We start from the raw sequence: 19886 nt of genomic DNA on the forward strand, positions 1-19886 counted from the left end.
TTCTTCTATAATAAAATGTATTCATAACAGAACATTATATCCTGATGGGTGTAAAACACATTCCCATACCCTTTTCAGATCTAAGCTCTTCAGTGTCCTTTATCAGTTGTTCGATTTCTGATAGTAGTTCCAAGTTCTTCTTCTCTGAATCTTTTAGTTTACTTAAATAAGGGAAGAAAAGGAAAAATGTCATTATTTATATGGTTTGTCAATGAGCCATCATGTATGTAGTTGAAGTTACTTGGTTTAAATGTCAGTCATGATGATGCAGGGAACTGAAAACCGCTGCAGGAAGGACAAATCCAGCCTGCCATCTACTCTTGTGCAAATAAGGATTTACTGGCACACACTCCGGCTCATTCATTTATGTGCTGTCTGTGGCTGCTTTCACACTCAACAGCACAGTTGAGTAGACAGAAACTCTGTGGCCTATAAACCCTAAAGTATTTATTATCTTGCCTTTTATTGTAAAAGTTGCTGGCCATGAGCTAAATTATTAAATTAAAAAAATGTATAAAATCCAACATTAACTTTAGAATTCTGTTAAATTTCTTTCATAGGGAACCATAAGACTAAGTTTATAATTTTCAGTTTGACTCGTATTCCTGATTTATAAACAAATGTGTAAGTTTATGTCCTAAGCTTAAGAAGAAAGAGCTCACTAACTCCAAATTACAATACAGAGAATGACATTTAGTAGTTCTTCATGTTGGGATCAACTTATACTCTCCAGGAAAAGTTGCTTTCCATTTTCAGTGTCATACTACCACATTTAAGTAAAGCATATTTAGTTTGTAACTGACTACTTTATAATAAGAACTTATAATTCAATTGAGGAATTTATAATTCAATTCAATCAGAGATACATGGCATCTCTGATATAATTAAAAACATTAATGACTGCAGTTTAAGGACTAAGGCTTCATACCATTAAAAACAATTTATAGGCCTATATTTCCTTTTGTGACTCAATGACCTTGCAACCTTAGGTAGTCTCAGCACTGAATGGATTTTTCTATTTGTATTTTGATTTGTAATATGAACTTTCTACTGTTCCTCCATATCACCTACACTGACTTATTCTTGAACCAATCCAATTATGATTTTCCTTCTATCATTTATTCAGAGTATGATTTGGTCTACTGCTGTGATAACAGTGGAGGGAATGTAATCATTAGCTAACTGTCCTGAAGAGTGCAGAGGATATACTTTTTTAAAACATAGTAAGAAAAAATTATAATTTAAATATATTATACCACTGTGAAATTCATCATCACTAGAACCTTCATTTATAGAAAATCGATGGTAGAGGCCAGAAATTACAGATGACTATATTTTGTTCTTACTCTATGCTACATTTTTATACTAATGTAATATTCTTGAGCAAGAGATAATTTTGAATTTAATACTATAAAATTTGAAAATGAACTAAATTTTACAAAAAAGGGAAAAGTAAATAATAGAATATTAATACTATTACTTCCATTTTAAGAACAAGTCAGATAAAAACAGAGCTGTCTTAAAGTCCCATTACTGTATAAAGGCCTAAAAGGATCAATTCATTTTCAAACATACAGTTTTTTTGGGGTCATGATTTAAAAAAAAAAGTGATAGGTAGGAAACTAAATATGTAATTTCTCTCCAGATACTTTTGGATCAAATCAGAAATCACTCTAGTGGGACTATAGAGTCTTACCACTCTGTTATGATGTTAGATGCTTTAACTTTATTCAGCTCCTCTTGGATGGCCTGTTTGGCTCTTATTTCTGCATCCAGAGCTGACTGTAACTCCAGTCTGGCTGACATATCCAGTTTTGCAAAACGTCGCATTTTCCAGGGCATATCCTATGAAACAACACGACTGTGCTTTTAGTTCTATTCTATTTTTACATTTAAGTTCAGTAATATAAGTGAATTTTTTTAATAAGTGAATTTTGAAAGTACTTAAAAGAACTATCTTGCCCTAATTACAGAATAAAAGAGATATATTTATTACTAGTGAAAATATATTCTTTTTCATTAAATTCAGAAATAACTGAGACTCATTATAAATACATTTATTTTTTATGGTTATTACCATTCATGGCTAGCCATACAAATGACAGTTAAGCAACTATGTATTATAATTTCTTAAACTGGAGGAACTTGGAATGATTTCTTATGAAAAACTTTCCAGTAGGCAAAAACTAGAAGAACTGATATAATTACTCAGATTCATTACAGTGTTTTCTGAGCCTTCCCCCCAACTAATATAATAAGCCTGTTGACGAAATGGTAGAGCTTACTGTTGCTCGGGTACCCAAGCTGGAGTTTCTTAAAGCTTCCAATTCTTCAGTCATTTTAGAAGCTAAGGCTTGAAGATACCCTCGTGCATCCTTTTCATCACTGACCCTAGAATATATACAAATAAAGACAGATCAAGTACCAAAGTAAAACAGAAAACTTCAGTGAGACATTAAAGCATCATTAAGTTAACTTTCAAATAGTTGAGAACCCTGAGAAGAGTGAGTTTATCTTTTACTTTTAGCCTATTAGGTTATTTAATGCAGATTGACTTCCTGTATTCTTGATTTTTTTCTGCATATTTCATTTGAATGTGAAATATGCAGAAAAATTTCATCTTCATCCTTTCTACTTCTCCTTTCCAGACAGTCCATAATTACAGCTTCTTTCCTTTACTAGAACCACTTCCCATTCCATCTCAATTTATCAAGCAATTACTTGAAAAGATCAGTGGTCTAGGATTGCAGGCTTTGGCCAAAACAGTTTTGTCTTCTATAAAGTCATTTTCATTAACATCTTAGTTACAAATTTGGTTACATAATTATGGAGTTACAAATGAAGAGTCATAATGTTTGATGTAAAGCAAGGCTAAAGATTATAGTGATTTTGCTATATTAAAGAACCATTAACTGTACTATTTGGAACACAATCAAACTTCTACAATTTGGGCATTTTCCTTTAGATATGCAATGAATAGTCACATTCATAAGCTAAAGCTGAGTTAACATAAGGGCTCTACAGATAAATCAGTATCAAAATACATGAGTCAACTGGGTAAGATTACTTAAAAAGACAGTGTTTATTCACCTATGATTTCATTTAAGAAGGAGAGTATTAATCTAGTATAAGTAGGGAAAAAATGCTTAGAGGACCAAAATAAGAGCATTATAAACTAAAATTCTCACCAAATTCTTGGTCTATAGATACATGAAGAAATCAGTAGTTGTTTATGTAAATAAATATCAATAATATGCTGAAAAAGTCAGAAAGTTAAAAAGCATAAAAAGTTAAGCTACCTATTTTCATTAGAAAATACAATCCCTGCTGGATTCAACTTTAAGTATTATAAAAATATACAGATTTTTACAAATACCAGAACAATCATTTAATGAGTTAATTAATATGAAAGTCACTAAGGTAATTATCCCAAATTAAATCCTACGAGCTTAAAGAACAGTTGATAAAACTAACTGTAACCATTTAATATCTTTAAAATGCCATATGTGAATTAGTCTGTTTTAATTATGAAAACGGTGAAAGCATAACATCTTTAGCTTCTAAAATTTTCTCCAGGCTTTCTGTTCCCTAAAATAATCACAAATACAGGAATTTTTGTCTTAGGAATATTGATGGCTAGCAAATGAGTTTCTTCAGTTCTGTAAGGACTAACTAACTCTCTTCAGAGAGAATAATATTTTCTTTCTTAGAAAGAAATATCAGCTTCTAATGAAACTGTAAAAGCTGCTACGGAATATCTGACACAGTTAAGGAAAAGTGGAAAGAACAGAAAATATAGAAGAAACACAGACTAATAATAAATATTCCTTCTGGAATTCATACCAATTTGACTATATGGCCAAAAATCACCCAGAAAACACATTTAAAGAGTACTCACCACTGAATTATTTCTGTGATCTGAGCTTCCCAATGTGCAACCGATTCCTTCTTATCTGCTAGATCTTTTACCTCTTCTTCTAACTGCTGGTTGCGTGTACTTAAGTTCTCATACAAAGTTGTAAGCTGAAAGGGAGTTTTAAGATGCTTAAAGAAGTGTGACTTTTAGGAACAGGAATTCAAGGTGCCTCAGATGCCTCTTGTTAAATCTCGTAAGTCAAAAATGCATATCTTCCTGATTTTCTATTGTGATGCACCCTCTGGTCACTGAATTTGGAAACATCAAGTACTCTGAATTCTCCCTCTGCCTTTGCTTTCCCTTCACTCCCTATATTAATTGGTTCCATTTGTGAACATTTTCCATATGCTGGGAAGAACTCCCCAATTCTGCTGGTAACAACATCTCTCATTTTTTTGTCTTAAAATATCTCTATGTAATCTTAAAAAAAAACTATAAGGAGTTTCAAGTATATACAAAAATGAACAGAAGAGTATAAACAAATTCTGATGAACCCATCATTAGCAACTTCAACAGTTATCACCTCAATGTCAATCTTATTTCATTTGTATACCTGTCTTCTTACCCCCTCCTCCAGTATTATTCTGCAGTAAATACTAGACATCATATAATTTTATCCATATATATTTCTGGTGTAACTCTAGAAAACAAGGCTCTCTATTCATAACCACAATATTATTATTATATTTGACAAACTTTCTTATATCATCATATAGGTAGTCACTGTTCAAATTTGCAGTTGTCTCAAGATATCAAAAGACTTAACAGCCTGTTAAAAACTGAATCACACCAATAAGTAAACATAACATAATGGTTGCTCTGTCTTTTAACATAATGGTTGCTCTATCTGTTAATCCTTTCTTACTCAGGTTCTGGAGTACTCCTCTCGGGCAGCTGTAACAGAATACCATAGTTTGAGGGGCTTAAACAAGAACCATTTATTTCTCCTGGTACTGGAGGTGGGGCGGTCCAAGATCTAGGCACCAGCAGATTCAGTGTCTGGCAAGGGCCCACTTCCTGGTTTACAGATGGCCATGGGATGAGGGGGTTCTGTGGGGTCTCTTGTATAAGAGCACTAATCCTATTCATAAGGGCTCTACCCTGATGGCCTAATCATCTCCCAAAGACTTTGTCTCCAAATAGCACCACATTGGGGACTAGGTTTCAAGATCTGAGTGCTGGAGGAACACACCTAGGACACAGTGGCTCCCCTCCAACACTTTAAATTTTCATGTAATTTATTTGTTGAAAAAAGGAGGTTGTTTGTCCTATAGAGTTTTCTATACTCTGAATTTTTGCCTTCATTTTTGAAAGACATTTTCTGCTTTATAAAATATTTCAGACTGGCAGTTATTTTCCTTCAGCATTCCTTATTTCTGGGTTCTGTTTCTTTTCTGTTGGAAAGACGCTTTAAGTTTAGCTGTTGCTCCTTTGAATATAACATGTCTATCTTCTCTGGCTGTTTCTAGGATTTTCTTTGGTTGCTTTGTTGTTTTTCAGCTGCTCAGTCATGTCCGACTCTCTGCAACCCCATGGACTTCAGCACGCCAGGCCTACTGGTCCTTCACTATCTCCTGGAGTTTGCTCAAACTCATGCCCATTGAGTCAATGATGCCATTCAACCATCTTATCATCTGTTGTCCCCTTTTCCTCCTGCCTTCAATCTTTCCCAGCATCAAGGTCTTTTCCAATGAGTTGGCTCTTTGCATCAAGTGGCCAAAGCATTAGAGCTCCAGCTTTAGCATCAGTCCTTCCAATGAATATTTAGGGTTAATTTCCTTTAGGATTGATTGGTTTGATCTCCTTACTGTCCAAGGGGCTCTCAAGAGTCTTCTCCAGCACCACAGTTCAAAAGCATCAATTCTTTGTCAACCAGGCTTCTATATGGTCCAACTCTCACATCTGTACATGACTACTTGAAAAACCATGGTTTTGACTATACAGACCTTTGTCGGCAAAGTTATGTCTCTGCTTTTTAATATGCTGTCCAGGTTTGGTTGCTGGTTTTGGCAATTCTTCTATGATGTGCCTAATAGGGATTTAATTTCCCTTTAGGGTCTGTGACCTTTCTTGAATTTGTAGCTAAATATTTCTCATAGGTTTTGGAAAAGTGTGGGCTATTAACTTTGCAAATATTGCTTCTGCCACAATTGTTCTCCTCTCCTTCTGGGAAAGCAAATATTTTCTGTCAGATCTTTTCATCACGTCCCTTATGCCTTGATATATACCTCTTTTATATATTTCTGTGCTTTAAAACATATGGATACATCTTTATTTCAGCATGTAAACTTTATTTACCCTTTCCTATCTCTGCTTCTTTCCAATCTACTGTTAAAATTTTCTGTTAGGTATTTCAATTATTTTATTTTTTACTTTTAAAGATTTATTTGACTTCTTTGTATAGGTTCCAGGTGTCTGCTGAAATTCTACATGTCTTCTATTTTCTTGAATATACCATACAGTTATTTTAAAATTCAGTTGAGAAAATTCCAATACTGGGAATTTTGTGGGTCTGTTTAAACTGACTGGTTTTCCTCTCATTTTTATTTTCTGACTTAGTATTTGGTTGCGGTTATATTTTTATGTCTTGGTTTTATTAGGTTGTTTCTCGTGGTATGCACTGTAATTTCTTACTGCATGCCATGCACATTGAATGAAAATTTTAAAGATAATCTGAGACTCTATATAATATCTTCCTCCAGAGAGCATTTAGTTATACTTCTGGCAGGCAACTAAACTAAAGAGAGATGAAGGATTGAATTACATAAAGGCTGGGTTTCAGTCACTGAGAGGGCTCATCTCTTTTTGGTTCACGCTTATTACGAAAATGGAGCCTTTTCAAAGATCTTAATTGAAAGCTTGAATTGCTTATCAAGGATCCTGCACTGATATTTAGTTTTTAATCTCTCCAAACTCATGATAATACTGTGGAATACTGTGCTCAAGTTCCTGGATTCTCAGTGATTTGCTTTCATATCAGCAAATCCTCAAGAGGAAAAGTGGCACTCAGTGCTGGGCTCATCTCTCAGTTCTACTCCTTTCTGTAGGATCTGGGTCAGTAAAGTCTAGGCTGCCTTCCTATTTTTCCAATGCTTTCTTGAAGATGAATACTGTGGGCGGTAATCCTACTGTATTAAAAAAATTTTTTTTAAAAATCCATCCAGCTTTATAGTTCTTGGTGAGGTGGTAGTGGTAGGTATGATGTAAGCTAATCTGTCACAGAAGCAAAACTTCTTGCTTTATTAAGTTTTTAAAAATTCATGATAAAATATTTGCACATAATTTTTACTTCATGGCTACATTTTTCTGATAAATGGTCTCATTCTGCCATTAGTTATTACTCTTTCTCCCTTTCTGGTATGTTTGTAGAGATATTGTGCTAGTTTATTTTTGATTACTCAGTTTGAAGGAGGTAAATTTATCCTAGAAGAATTATTAACAGGTTTGTGAAGATGAGAGGCCATGGGATGGCTAAATTTGTGTCAGTTTGACAGGGGCATAGGGTGCCTAGACATCTGCTTACACATTCTGCTGGTATCTTTGAAGATGTCTCTGGGTGAGATTAACATTTGAATCAATTGACTGAATAAAGAAGATTACCCTTCCTAATGTGAGTGGACCCTATTCAACCAGTTGAAGGCCTGAAAAGAAGAAAAGGCTGACTCTACTGAGTAAGAGGGAACCCCTCCTGCCTGATTGCTTCAGGCTGCTTTCACTTGTCTTTGGTCTCTTACTGAAACAGTGGCTCTTCCTGGGTTTGAAGCCTTCATTGGCTTTTGGACTAGAATTACACCACTGGTTATTTTGGCTCTTAAGCCCTTTGGACTTGGACTAAACTGTCTCTCCAGCTTACAGACTGCAGATCTTGGAACACAACTTAGCAACTAAACAACAACAGTAATCTAGTGAGCCAATTTCTTACAGTAAACATTTTTATACATAATACATGTGTGAGATTATGTGAGTGTATGTATATATGGGTGTGTATGTATATATAATCTCTTATTGGTTCTGTTTTTTTTTTCTTGAAATACAATTGACTTGCAGTGTTGTGTAGTTTCTGATGAAATCACATCAGCAATGTGATTCAGATAAATCTATATCTATCTATATATAGAGACAGCCTTTTCCATATTCCTCTCCATTGTAGCTTATTACAAGATATTGACCACAATTCCCTGGTGTATACAGTAGAATCTTGCTGTTTATGTATTTTATATGCAGTAGTTTGCATCTGTTAATCCCAAACTCCGAGTTTATCCCTCCCCTTTTCTCTTCGGTAACCCTAAGTTTGCTTTCAATGTCTACAAGTCACTTTCTGTTTTGTAAATAAGGTCATTTGCATCATTTTTTAAGATTCCACATATAAGTGAAATTAAATGATATTTGCCTTTCTCTGTATGACTTAACTTCACTTAGTACATAATCTCTAAGTTCATTCGTGTTGTGGCAAATGACAATATTTCATTCTGTTTAATGGCTCAGTAGTATTCCAGGAAAAAAAAGAATGAAATAATGTCATTTGCCACAACATGGATGGACTTAAAGATTAACACTAAGTGAAGTAAGACAAACAGAAAAAGGCAAATATCATATGATGTCAATTATATGTGGAATCTTAAAAAATGATACAAATGACCTTATTTACAAATTTTCCAATGACTGAGTAGTATTCCACTCCCTTTCATGGATCACAGCCTTATGTGGTGAAGGGGTTTGTGTAGCTCAAAGAAGCTAGGAGCCAAGCTGTCCAGGGCCACCCAAGATGGGAATATGAAGAGTTACGACAAAATGTGGTCTACAGGGGGAGGAATGGGAAACCACTCCAGTAGTCGTGTCTAGAGAGCCCCATGAACAGTATGAAAAGGCAAAAAGATAAAGGGCAATTATTAATAGCTCCAGAAAGAATGAAGTGGGTGTGCCAAAGTAGGAATAATGCTCAGCTGTGGATGCATCTGCTGGTGAAAGTAAAGTTCGATGCTGGAAAGAACAATATTATATAGAAACCTGTAATGTTAGGTCTGTGAATCAAGGTAAATTGAACATAGTCAAGTAGGAGATGGCAAGACTGAACATGGATATCTTAGCAATCAATGAACTAAAATGAACAGGAATGTGTGAATTTAATTCAGATGAACATTATATCTACTCCTGTGGGCAAGAATCCCATAGAAGAAATGCAGTAGCCCTCATAATCAACAAGAGAGTCCAAAATGCAGTACTTGGGAGCAGTATCAAGGCAAAGCATTCAACATCACAGTAATCCAATTCCATGCCTCCACAACCAATACCAAAGAAGCTGAAGTTGAACAATTCTATGAAGACCTAGAAGGCCTCCTAGAACTAACACCAAAAAAAAAAAAAAAAAAAAAAAGATGTCCTATTTATCATAGGAGATTAGAATGCAAAAGTACGAAGTCAAGAGACACCTGCAGTAACTGGCAAGTTTGGCCTTAGAGTATAAAATGAAGCAGGGCAAAGGCTAGCAGAATTCTGCCAAGAGAATACACTGGCCATAGCAAACACCAGCCAGACATCCTGGAGTGTGAAGTCAAGTGGGCCTTAGGAAGCATTACTATGAACAAAGAGCTAGTGGAGGTGATGGAATTCCAGTGAACTATTTAAAATCCTTAAAAATGATGCTGCTAAAGTGCTGCACTCAATACATCATCACATTTGGAAAACTCAACATTGGTCACAGGATTGCAAAAGGTCAGTTTTCATACCAATCCCAAAGAAAGGCAATGCCAAAGAATGTTCAAACCACCATACAATGGTGCTCATTTCACATGCTAGCAAGGTAATGCTCAAAATCCTTCAAGGTAGCCTTCAGCAGTATGTGAACCAAGAACTTTCAGATGTATAAGCTGAGTTTCGAAGAGGCAGAGGAACTTAGAGATCAAACTGTCGACATTTGCTGGATCACAGAGAAAGCAGATGAATTTCAGAAAAATATCTACTTCCGTTTCATTGACTATTCTAAAGCCTTTGACTGTGTGGATCACAACAAACTGTGGAAGATTCTTAGATGGGAGTAAAAGACCACTTTACCTGTCTCTTGAGGCACCTGTATGTGGGTCAAGAAGCAACAGTTAGAACTAGACTGGAACAACACACTGGTTCCAAATTGGAAAAGGAGTAAAAGGCTGTATATTGTCACCCTTCTTATTTATGCACAGCTTATATATGTACTTCTATGCCTAGTACATCATGTGAAATGCCAGGCTGGATGAATCACAAACTGGAATCAAGATTGCTGGGAGAAATATAAACAACCTCAGATATGCAGATGATACCACTCTAATAGCAAAAAGTGAAGAGGAACTAAAGAGACTCTTATGAGGCTGAAAGAGGAGAGTGAATAAGCTGGCTTGAAACTCAACAGTAAAATACTAAGATTACGGCCGCTGGTCTCATCATTTCATGGCAAACAGAAGGGGAAAAAGTAGTGACAGATTTTATTTTCTTGGGCTCCAATTTCACTGTGAACAGTGACTGCAGCCATGAAGTTAAAAGATGCTTGCTCCTTGGAAGGAAGGCTATGACTAACCTAGACAGCATATTAAAAAGCAGAGCCAAAAAAAAAAAAAAAAAGGCAGAGACATCACCTTGCTGACAAAGGTCCATAAAGTTAAAGCTATGGTTTTTACACTAGTCACGTATGGATGTGAAAGTTGGACCATAAAGAAGACTGAGCACTGAAGAATTGATGCTGTTGAATTGGGCTGCTAGAGAAGATTCTTGGGAGTCCCCTGGACTGCAAGGAGATCAAGCCAGTCAATCCTAAAGGAAATCAACTCTGACTATTCATCATAAGGACTGATGTTGAAACTGAAGCTCCAGTACTTTGGCCACATGATGCGAACAGCCAACTCACTGAAAAAGACCTTGATGCTGGGAAAGATTGAGGGCAAGAGCGGAAGAGGGTGGTGGAGGATGAGATGGTTAAATAGCATCACCAACTCAATGGACTTAAATGTGAGCAAACCCTGTGAGATAGCAGAGGATAGAGGAGACTGGCATGCTGCAGTCCATGGGGTTGCAAAGAGCTGAATAGGACTTAGTGCCTAAAGAACAACAAAGTATTCAATTTCATATATATCTATGTATACCACATCTTATTGAACTCTTCATTTGTTGATGGACATTTAGGTTGCTTGCATATCTTGGCTACTGTAAATAGCACTGCTATGAACAATGAGGTGCATTATCTTTTCACATTTGAGTTTCTCCAGATCTATGTTCAGGAGTGGGATTGCTGGATTGTACGCTAACTCTATTTTTAGTTTCTTAAGAAACCTCCATCCTGTTTCCCATAGTGCCTGCAACCATTTACATTCCCACCAACACTGCAGAAAGGTCCCTTTTCACCACATCCTCTCCAGCATTTATTCTTTGTAGACTTTTTGAGGATGGTCATTCTGACTGGTGTGAGGTGGTATCTCATTGTAGTTTTCACTTGCATTTCTCTAATAATTAGTGGTGCTGGGCATCTTTTCATGTGTTTGTTAGTCATCTGTATATCCTCTTTGGAGAAATGTCTATTTAGGTCTTCTGACCAATTTTTGATTGGGTTTTTTTTTTTTTTTTTTTTACTGAGTTGTATGAGTTGTTTGTATATTTCAGAAATTAAGCCCTTGCTGGTTGCATTATTTGCAAAATTTTTTTCCCAGTCCACAAGTTGTCTTTTCATTTTATTTATGGTTTTCTTTGCTGTGCAAAAGCTTTTAAATTTAATTAGGTACCATTTGCTTATTTTTGCTTTTATTTCTATTGCTTTGGGAAACAGACCTAAGAAACTACTGCTATGATTTATATCATAGAATATTTTTCCTCTGTTCTCTTCTAGGAGTTTTATAGTATCATGTCTCACATTTATTTTTTTCCCATTTAATTGCCTTGGCGCTTTGGCTGAAAATCAATCAACTATAAATATGACATCTTATTTTTGGACTCTACTCTGTTTCATTATATCAATGCTGTTCAGTCGCTCAGTTGTGTCTGATTCTTTGTGACCCCATAGACTGCAGTACACCAGGCCTCCCTGTCCTTTACCATCACCCAGAGCTTGCGCAAACTCATGTCCATTGAGTTGGTGATGCCATCCAACCATCTCATCTTCTGTCGTCCCCTTCTCCTCTTGCTCTCAATCTTTCACAGCATCAGAGTCTTTTTCGTCCCCTTCTCCTCCTGCTCTCAATCTTTCACAGCATCAGAGTCTTTTCCAATGAGTCGGCTCTTTGCATCAGGTGGCCAAAGTATTGGAGCTTCAGTTTCAGCCACAGTCCTTACAATGAATATTGAGGGCTGATTTCCTTTAGTAAGTTGATTTCCTTTCATAATCTTTTGATTACTGTAGATTTACAGTAAGTTTCAAACTTTGGTAATGTAAACTCTCCAACTTTTATACCCACTCCCTGAAATAGTTTTGCTATTTTAGATCTTTTGTATACCCATATATATTTAAGAATAAGCTTGTCCCTTCTAACAAAAAAGTTTATATAATCTTTATAGGGATTTCCTCGAATCTACAGATTAGAGAACTGCAGTCCTAACAATACACAGTATCTTTCTCCATTTGTTTAGACATTCTTTAATTTTACTCAGCAATGTTTTGCATTTGTCTTCCTTTAGTTAACTCTGGGAACTCTGAAATTACTATTTCCGATAACTGTGTCCACTATGAAACTTTTTTTTTTTTGAGAGGATGCATCAATCTCCTCATGTTAGCCTAGACAGAAGTTTACCAGCTGTTTTTGAGAATGTTTTTTGCAGATGCAGTGTCTTCACTAATTCCCACAACACATTATTTTTTGATCACCATTGCTTTTGACATCCCATCCAAAAAATTTGTGGTTGGGGTTTCAACTGAAGATTTGCAAGAAGAGGAGGAAATACAGATTTTTGCACTGTCATGTTACAATAGTTACAAGTAGTCTTAAATAGATTTGTTTAGTATTTGCCAGAAAAAGCTTATTTTTTCATTCTTACTAAACAAAAGCATGGGCTTTGGAGCCAGACTACCTGTGTTCTAATCCCATTCTGCCACTCCCTAGTTGTGAGATTAAGAGAGTAGCTTAACCTCCCTTTGCCTCAGTTTCCTTATGTGTAAAATGTTAAGAAAAATAGGGTATACCTGAGAGATTTACTGTGAGGATTAAATGATTTATATAAAGTAAATTAGGAGAGTAAAAAGTAAACTTTACCTAAGTACTTCAAAGGAAAGTTATGACCAACCTAGATAGCATATTAAAAAGCAGAGACTACTTTGTCAACAAAGGTCCATCTAGTCAAGGCTATGGTTTTTCCAGTAGTCATGTATGGATGTGAGAGTTGGACTATAAAGAAAGCTGAGTGCAGAAGAATTGATGCTTTTGAAGTGTGGTGTTGGAGAAGACTCTTGAGAGTCCCTTGGACTGCAAGGAGATCCAACCAGTCCATCCTAAAGGAGATCAGACCTGGGTGTTCATTGGAAGGACTGACGTTGAAGCTGAAACTCCAATACTTTGGCCACCTGATGCGAAGTGCTGACTCATTTGAAAAGACCCTGATGCTGGGAAAGATTAAGGGCAGGAGGAGAAGGGGATGACAGAGGATGAGACGTTTGGATGGCATCACTGACTCAATGGGACATGAGTTTGGGTAAACTCCGGGAGTTGGTGATGGACAGGAAGTTCTGGCATGCTGCGGTTCATGGGGTCACAAAGAGTCGGACATGACTGAGTGAATGAACTGAACTGAACCTAAGTACTAGCTCATTTTGCATGTTTGAGAATAAGATTTTACTATTTGTGAACTGACATATTTGGTTTATGATAATTATAAGACTACATAGGATATGGAAGAGTGCTCATGTTTAAGTGAAAAGGCAGATTAGAAAATAAAATGTATACATGACTGAAATTATGTAATAATATGTGTACCAACAGAACTTGGAAAGGAACATATAAAACAGTTGTTTCAGGTTGATGATATCATAGGTAACTTTTATGTTGAATGTTTCCCACACTTTGTGTAAGTTTGGTTTTACGCATTATTTAAAAACAAGATACAAATGATAATCTTTTCTCACTGGAAACCATTTACTCCACTCCTTGGCACAAATGGTGATTTTACTTGCAATAAGTTAACTTTAATAGAAACTTTGAATACAGACTTCTGAAAATATCAATAAGTTTTTTTCTATTTCCTTTTTAATTTTTATTTTTGAAGTTAAAAAATCTGATTGTGAAAATCTATTAGTTATCTAAGTTTCAAAATTAACATACTAATTGCTTTTTGGTTTCTGTATCTGAAGTTGTGTTGAGAAGGAATTAAGTTCTCTTCCAGCTGGTTCCCAATGGGACAGCTGGTGTAGCAATGACAAAGTTATTCTTTGGTTATTCCTCCTGGGAAAATACTCAATGTAATCAAACAAACAAAAAATAAATAAATGGAAAGGAGCAGTGAATATACGCAGTTAGGTGGGCTGAGTAAGAAGCAGAAAGACAAGTAAAGCTGAATACAAGGAGCAAAAATAGAGAAGAGGTTCAAACGGAAGAAGACCCAGATTCTCCTCTGTTTCTCAAGGAATAAATATTTCCTTATTATCATTTGTCATTGAATACTTGCCATCCATTATGATTTGCTCTCAAAGTTCTACTCACATTCTCTTATATATCTTTCAATTTAGCAAGACAAGGTAATGCTCTGTTTTTTATAAAATTAGGAGATAGGTTTTTATTTTTATCTTTCAGGTCTCATCAAAATCAAGAGTATTTTTAAAAAATTATTTCTAAAGATGTGTTTCTGGTAAACTCACCAGAATGTTATGGTTAATCATAAAGCCAAGGGGTGAATACAAGATTTGATCTACATTCAATCTGATTATATCACAGTTCAATTTTTCTTCAACTATAATACCATCTCTTACTAGGTAATTTTGCTTAGAAATTCTATATGAAGTGGCCTTCTAGACTTTAATTATATTTCTTACCTCAAGATAACTCTTAACAGAATCTTAAAATTCTGTCTTGTAGACAGAAATGATGCTCAATTTTGTAGTCATATGATACAAGTCCATTCAATAACAATTATGTGACTAATTTGGATAAAGTTTAAATAATGCTAGTTTTTTTTTAAGACATATTTATTTTATATTTTGTTGCACTGTGTCTTCGTTGCTGTGTGCAGGCTTTCTCTAGTTGCAGGGAGCGGGGGTTCTCTTCGTGTGGTACGCAGGCTTCACACCGCAGTGACTTCTCTGGTTGTGGAGCACGAGTTCTATGTGCACGGGCTTCAGTAACTGTGACTTGGGGGCCCTAGAGCACACAGGCTTCAGCAGTTGTGACTCACGGACCCTAGAGCGTGGGCTCATTAGCTGTGGGCACACATGTTTAGCTGCTCCACAGTATGTGGAATCTTCCTGGATCAGGGATCGAACCTGTGTCCCCTGCGTTGGCAGGTGGATTCTTATCCACTGAACCACCAGGGAAGCCTTGTTAGTTTTATTTTAGTGGAAATAACTAACAGCTATACAATAATGTTCACACAGTATTCATAGTCTAAAATAATTTATACTACTTAGTATTTGGTCATTTTCCAGTGTTTGTACACATCAGCTTTGCAGTTACAAAATAAACTAACTGAGTTCTTTCCCAAGTGGTTTGCAACCAAACAAGCAAAGTCATTTTTAAGTGCTTAGAAAGTTGAAAAATCATGGGAAAAATAGTGAGAGAAATGAAAATAAATATGGAATATGTTGGAAATTGAGATAGAATGAATGAAGAGTCTCTTTTTTATGCTTATTTAGCCATTGTCTTTTAATTTGTTGTTGAAATGACTAATTAAATACTTTGGAAAATATTAGAACTCATTATAAAGGACAATTATCCAAACTTTATTTACAAGTACAACTTATAAATATTTATTTATAAGTACAACTATTAAAATTGCAGATTAATATTAGGATTTTCACAGATGTTAACAAATGGCACAAGAAATGCGGAATGATGGCAATTTAAGAAATCTGAGATACTAAATGGAAAAAGATTCCTTTAAGTATTTGAAATTTTGTTCATAAATCTAGTTGTTGTAATCTAGGTATAGTCTATGGTTCAACCCTTTGTTCACACTTTGGGTTTAGACAGAGTTGGTTTCTTTGGCTTCTTACATACCAATGGTATTATTTCTAGCTATTATCAGTTCTCCATCACGAATAAGATCAGAATTGTCAAAATTTCTCTAGTTTGGCTTAATTGTTCCTGTCCTTGCCAAAGGCAGGCCCTAACTTAGCTAGCCATGACATAGTAAGTGATGAATTTTAGAGAAAAGAGTAAAAGAGATGGAAAGTGAAATAAAGAACATGGGCTCAAAAAATACAGGGACAAAGAACAAGACAAGGTAAGCCAAGTCCTTTCTCCAAAAGACTCCTGTAAAGATTGGTAAAATGAAAAATTGGCTGTACACAGAAGTAAACTCTGATATAAGGAGAAATATTAAATAAAAATGTACATCAAATACAAAATTATATCTACAACTACTATGACAGTACTGAATATCCATCTAGCATGTGTCAATAAACATAAATGAGATTGAGTCACTCACCTTATCAAGCTCACTTGTCAGTTTTTTATTTTCTTCAGTTAGTAACACTTTTTCTCGTTCATATTGTTGCTTGAACTCATTTTCAAATTCTTCTCTTTCACTTTGGCTAATACAATTCAAAATATGCAAGAAAAAAGGAGTTGAATTAAAAGTAAAATATACTCTGTACACTATATACTCTATGCACTATATCTCAATTGCTCCAAATCCCAATTCTTTCCCTTAAAATGAAATCTCAATAATTTCCTTTTAATTAATAAATAATTTGTATGCTTAACAAATTTATTTTGTTGTTCATTTGAAAATCTGAGGAAGACATCCTGATTATGCTCACTTTATTTGGCTATGTATATGCTAGGAAGTATGGGAACATGAGGAAGCAAGGGAAAAAGGAGGATACAGGGACCACAATATGATTCTATACTCAGGTCTAGACTGTGTAGAAAATTCAAAGTACACTACCAACAGTTCTCCCAATACACTCAGGCCATCCTCCCATAACTCCTTTCCTTCTTCCCTACGTACCTACCAATCTACATATATATACATATAACACATTAAATGTTATAAAACTTGTTTAGTTCTGGGGGGGACAGAACTGATTAACCCCTTAGAGGTAAACACAATTCTAACAAACTTTTTAAAAACCTCCTAAGGGAGAAAGGGGAATCAGTTTTTGAATAGTGAATTGAACTGTAGAGAAGAGCCTTATCTCTACTGCGGTTTGATGGAGGAAGTTGGTTAGCAACAAATAAATTTCAAAGTGAAGTAGTTCTGGGTAATTCTATAATTGCTTCCAAGTCAACAAAGAACGTAAATAATGGTTGATTTAAAAATGTAATCTTAAAAATCCCTTTATCACCAAATGATTGAATATAAATTAAATTATAATTAAATGATTAACTTCTAGGGAAATAACCATTTTGTGTCCAAGCAAATGTGTCACTTTATTATCTACAATCAAAATGTGAAATTCGGTTATGTTTGGAATCTTTCTAGATTCAGAAGCAACAAAAACAACAATTTAAAAAAATATGAAAAACTACAAAGAAGCATTCCTTCAGAAAAATAAGCAGATGAAAGTAAATTGAGTAAAATTTCTATAAAGGGCTTCCCTGGAGGCTCAGAGGTAAAGAATATGCCTGCCAATGCAGCAGACACGGGTTTGATTTCCGGCCTGGGAAGACCCCACCTGCCGCAGAGCCACTGAGCCCATGCAGCACAACTACGGAGCCTGTGCCCCGGATCCTGGAAGCCACAACCACCGGACCCACGTGCTGCAACTGCTGAAGTCCACAGGCCCTGGAGTCTGAGCTTGGCAACAAGAGAAGCCAGTGCAAGGAGAAGCCCTCGCACTGCAACTAGAGAGTATCCTCTCCTCACCGCCACTAGGGAAAAGTCTGCACAGCAATGAAGACCCAGCACAGCCAAAAACAATTTTTTCTATATAAAACCAGTTTTGGTTTTTCCTATCAGAATTAAACGTAAGTCTCTGCTATACTTAAACAAAATAAACAAAAAAGAAAGTGAAAATGTTAGTCGTATCCAACTCTTTGAGACTCCATGGACTGTAGCCCACCAGGCTCCTCTGTCCATAGAATTCTCCAAGTAAGAATACTAGAGTGGGTTACCAGTCCTTTCTCCAGGGAATCTTCCTGATCCAGGGATCAAACCCGCATTTCCTGCATTGCAGGCAGATTCTTTACTGTCTGAGTCACCAGGGGAGCCTTTAAAAATGTGCTGAAGGTCTACTGTGATGGTGGTGGTTTAGTCGCTCAGTTGTGTCTGATTCTTATAGCTGAATGGACTATAACCCACCAGACTCCTCCATCCATGGAATTTCCCAGGCAAGAATACTAGAATGTGTTGCCATTTCCTTCTCCAGGGGATCTTCCCAACCTGGGGCGTGAACCCAGGTCTCCTGCTTTGCAGGTAGTCCCTTGCATTGCAGGCAGATTCTTTACCAACTGAGCCACTTTCCTGGTCTTCCTGTTCACGGGCAATCACCTTGAAATCTTGAGAGATTGCTGTATTCACTTAACTCATTACCTAATTTTCCCTCCCTGTGCCAAAATCTGGCTTCTGCTGCCATCACCTCAAAGAAAATGCCATCTCAAACCTATTGTTCCAACTGTTATTATTATATCCCATCTACTGGCTACCTTTGACACTGTCCCCATTTCCCTCTCTTAAAATGCAGTCTTCCCCTGGTTTCAGTGATGCCCACTCTCCTGATTTCTGCCTACATTTTGACTTTACAGCTGTCTTTGTGAGCCCCCGCCATCCCCTCTTTCTTCCACATAAATGCCAATACTCTCAGGTATTCTGTCTCAGGTGCTCAACTTTTCTTTACACCTTCTTCCTGAGCTATTGCATCTATTATATTACCTGATTTCAATTATCATCTATTATGCTGAATTTACATCTGAATCTACATTGGAGATGAATTAGAACTAATTAGAACTACTCCAATCTACACTGGAGAAGGAAATGGCAACCCTCTACAGTACTCTTGCCTGGAGAATCCCACGGACAAAGGAGCCTAGCAGGCTACAGTCCATGGGTTCGCAAGAGTCAGACACGACTTAGCGACTAAACCACCACTACGTTGGAAGATTTCCTGGGTTTCAAATTGTCAACTTGATATCTCCTCAAAATTGTCTCCTAAGCACCTCCAATTCAACATGCCCAACCCTAATAACAGATAATTAAGTTCACATTCATCCTAACACCAAATCTGGGCACCAAATTTGCCTGGTCTTCTTCCTATCATTCTTCCTGGCTCTTTCTTATCCACTTTTCTGTTTCTTCCTCATTCCCCAGCTTCTAAAGATTGGAGCTCCAGGGTACAGTCCGAGGACTTCTTTTTCATCCACATTCATTCACTAAGTGATCTCATATAGTCTCACCCCTTTTGATAACATGTGAGTGATAGATACTCCCAGGATTTTATCTCCAGCCCTGAAATCCAGACTTGTTTATATGATGACCTATTTGACATTTCCACCTGGATGTCTAAAAAGCATCTCGCACATAATTTGTATAAACTGAGCTTCTGATATTCTTATCCCAAACTTCTTTTGTAGTCTTCCTCTCTAAATGGTAACTATATTCTCTTACTTGCTAAGGCCCAAAACTGTAGTATCACCCTTGATTTTTCCTCTTTCTCTCTTATCCATATCTAGTCTATCAGCAACTATCATTATCTTTACCTTTGCTGCCACCAACCTAGGCTCAAGCCACCATCATGTTCCTAGATTACTGCAATAGCCTTCTAAATGGTTTCCCTGCCTTTTCTCTTATCTAGTTCAGACTTTTCTTAAACTAGGTCAGAGTACCCCTTTTAAAACACAAGTCAGTATCTGTCCATTTTCTACTCACTATC

The 19886-nt window shown here is 36.2% G+C and overlaps 1 protein-coding gene across 10 annotated transcripts in view; it reads right to left on the reverse strand.

The window, feature by feature from the left end:
* Positions 1 to 19886, reverse strand: part of CDC42BPA (CDC42 binding protein kinase alpha) — a 292676-nt gene that overhangs the window by 63003 nt on the left and 209787 nt on the right. For all 10 annotated transcript variants that reach the window (XM_065935568.1, XM_065935565.1, XM_065935563.1 and 7 more), the window contains 5 exons: positions 16502 to 16607; positions 3899 to 4023; positions 2286 to 2391; positions 1697 to 1845; positions 70 to 161 (listed from right to left, as the gene is read on the reverse strand). In XM_065935568.1, coding sequence (XP_065791640.1) covers positions 70 to 161; positions 1697 to 1845; positions 2286 to 2391; positions 3899 to 4023; positions 16502 to 16607 — 578 coding nt within the window. The remainder of the gene's footprint in view (positions 1 to 69; positions 162 to 1696; positions 1846 to 2285; positions 2392 to 3898; positions 4024 to 16501; positions 16608 to 19886) is intronic.

This window comes from Muntiacus reevesi, chromosome 5 (genome assembly GCF_963930625.1).
Source record: "Muntiacus reevesi chromosome 5, mMunRee1.1, whole genome shotgun sequence".
NCBI lineage: Eukaryota > Metazoa > Chordata > Mammalia > Artiodactyla > Cervidae > Muntiacus > Muntiacus reevesi.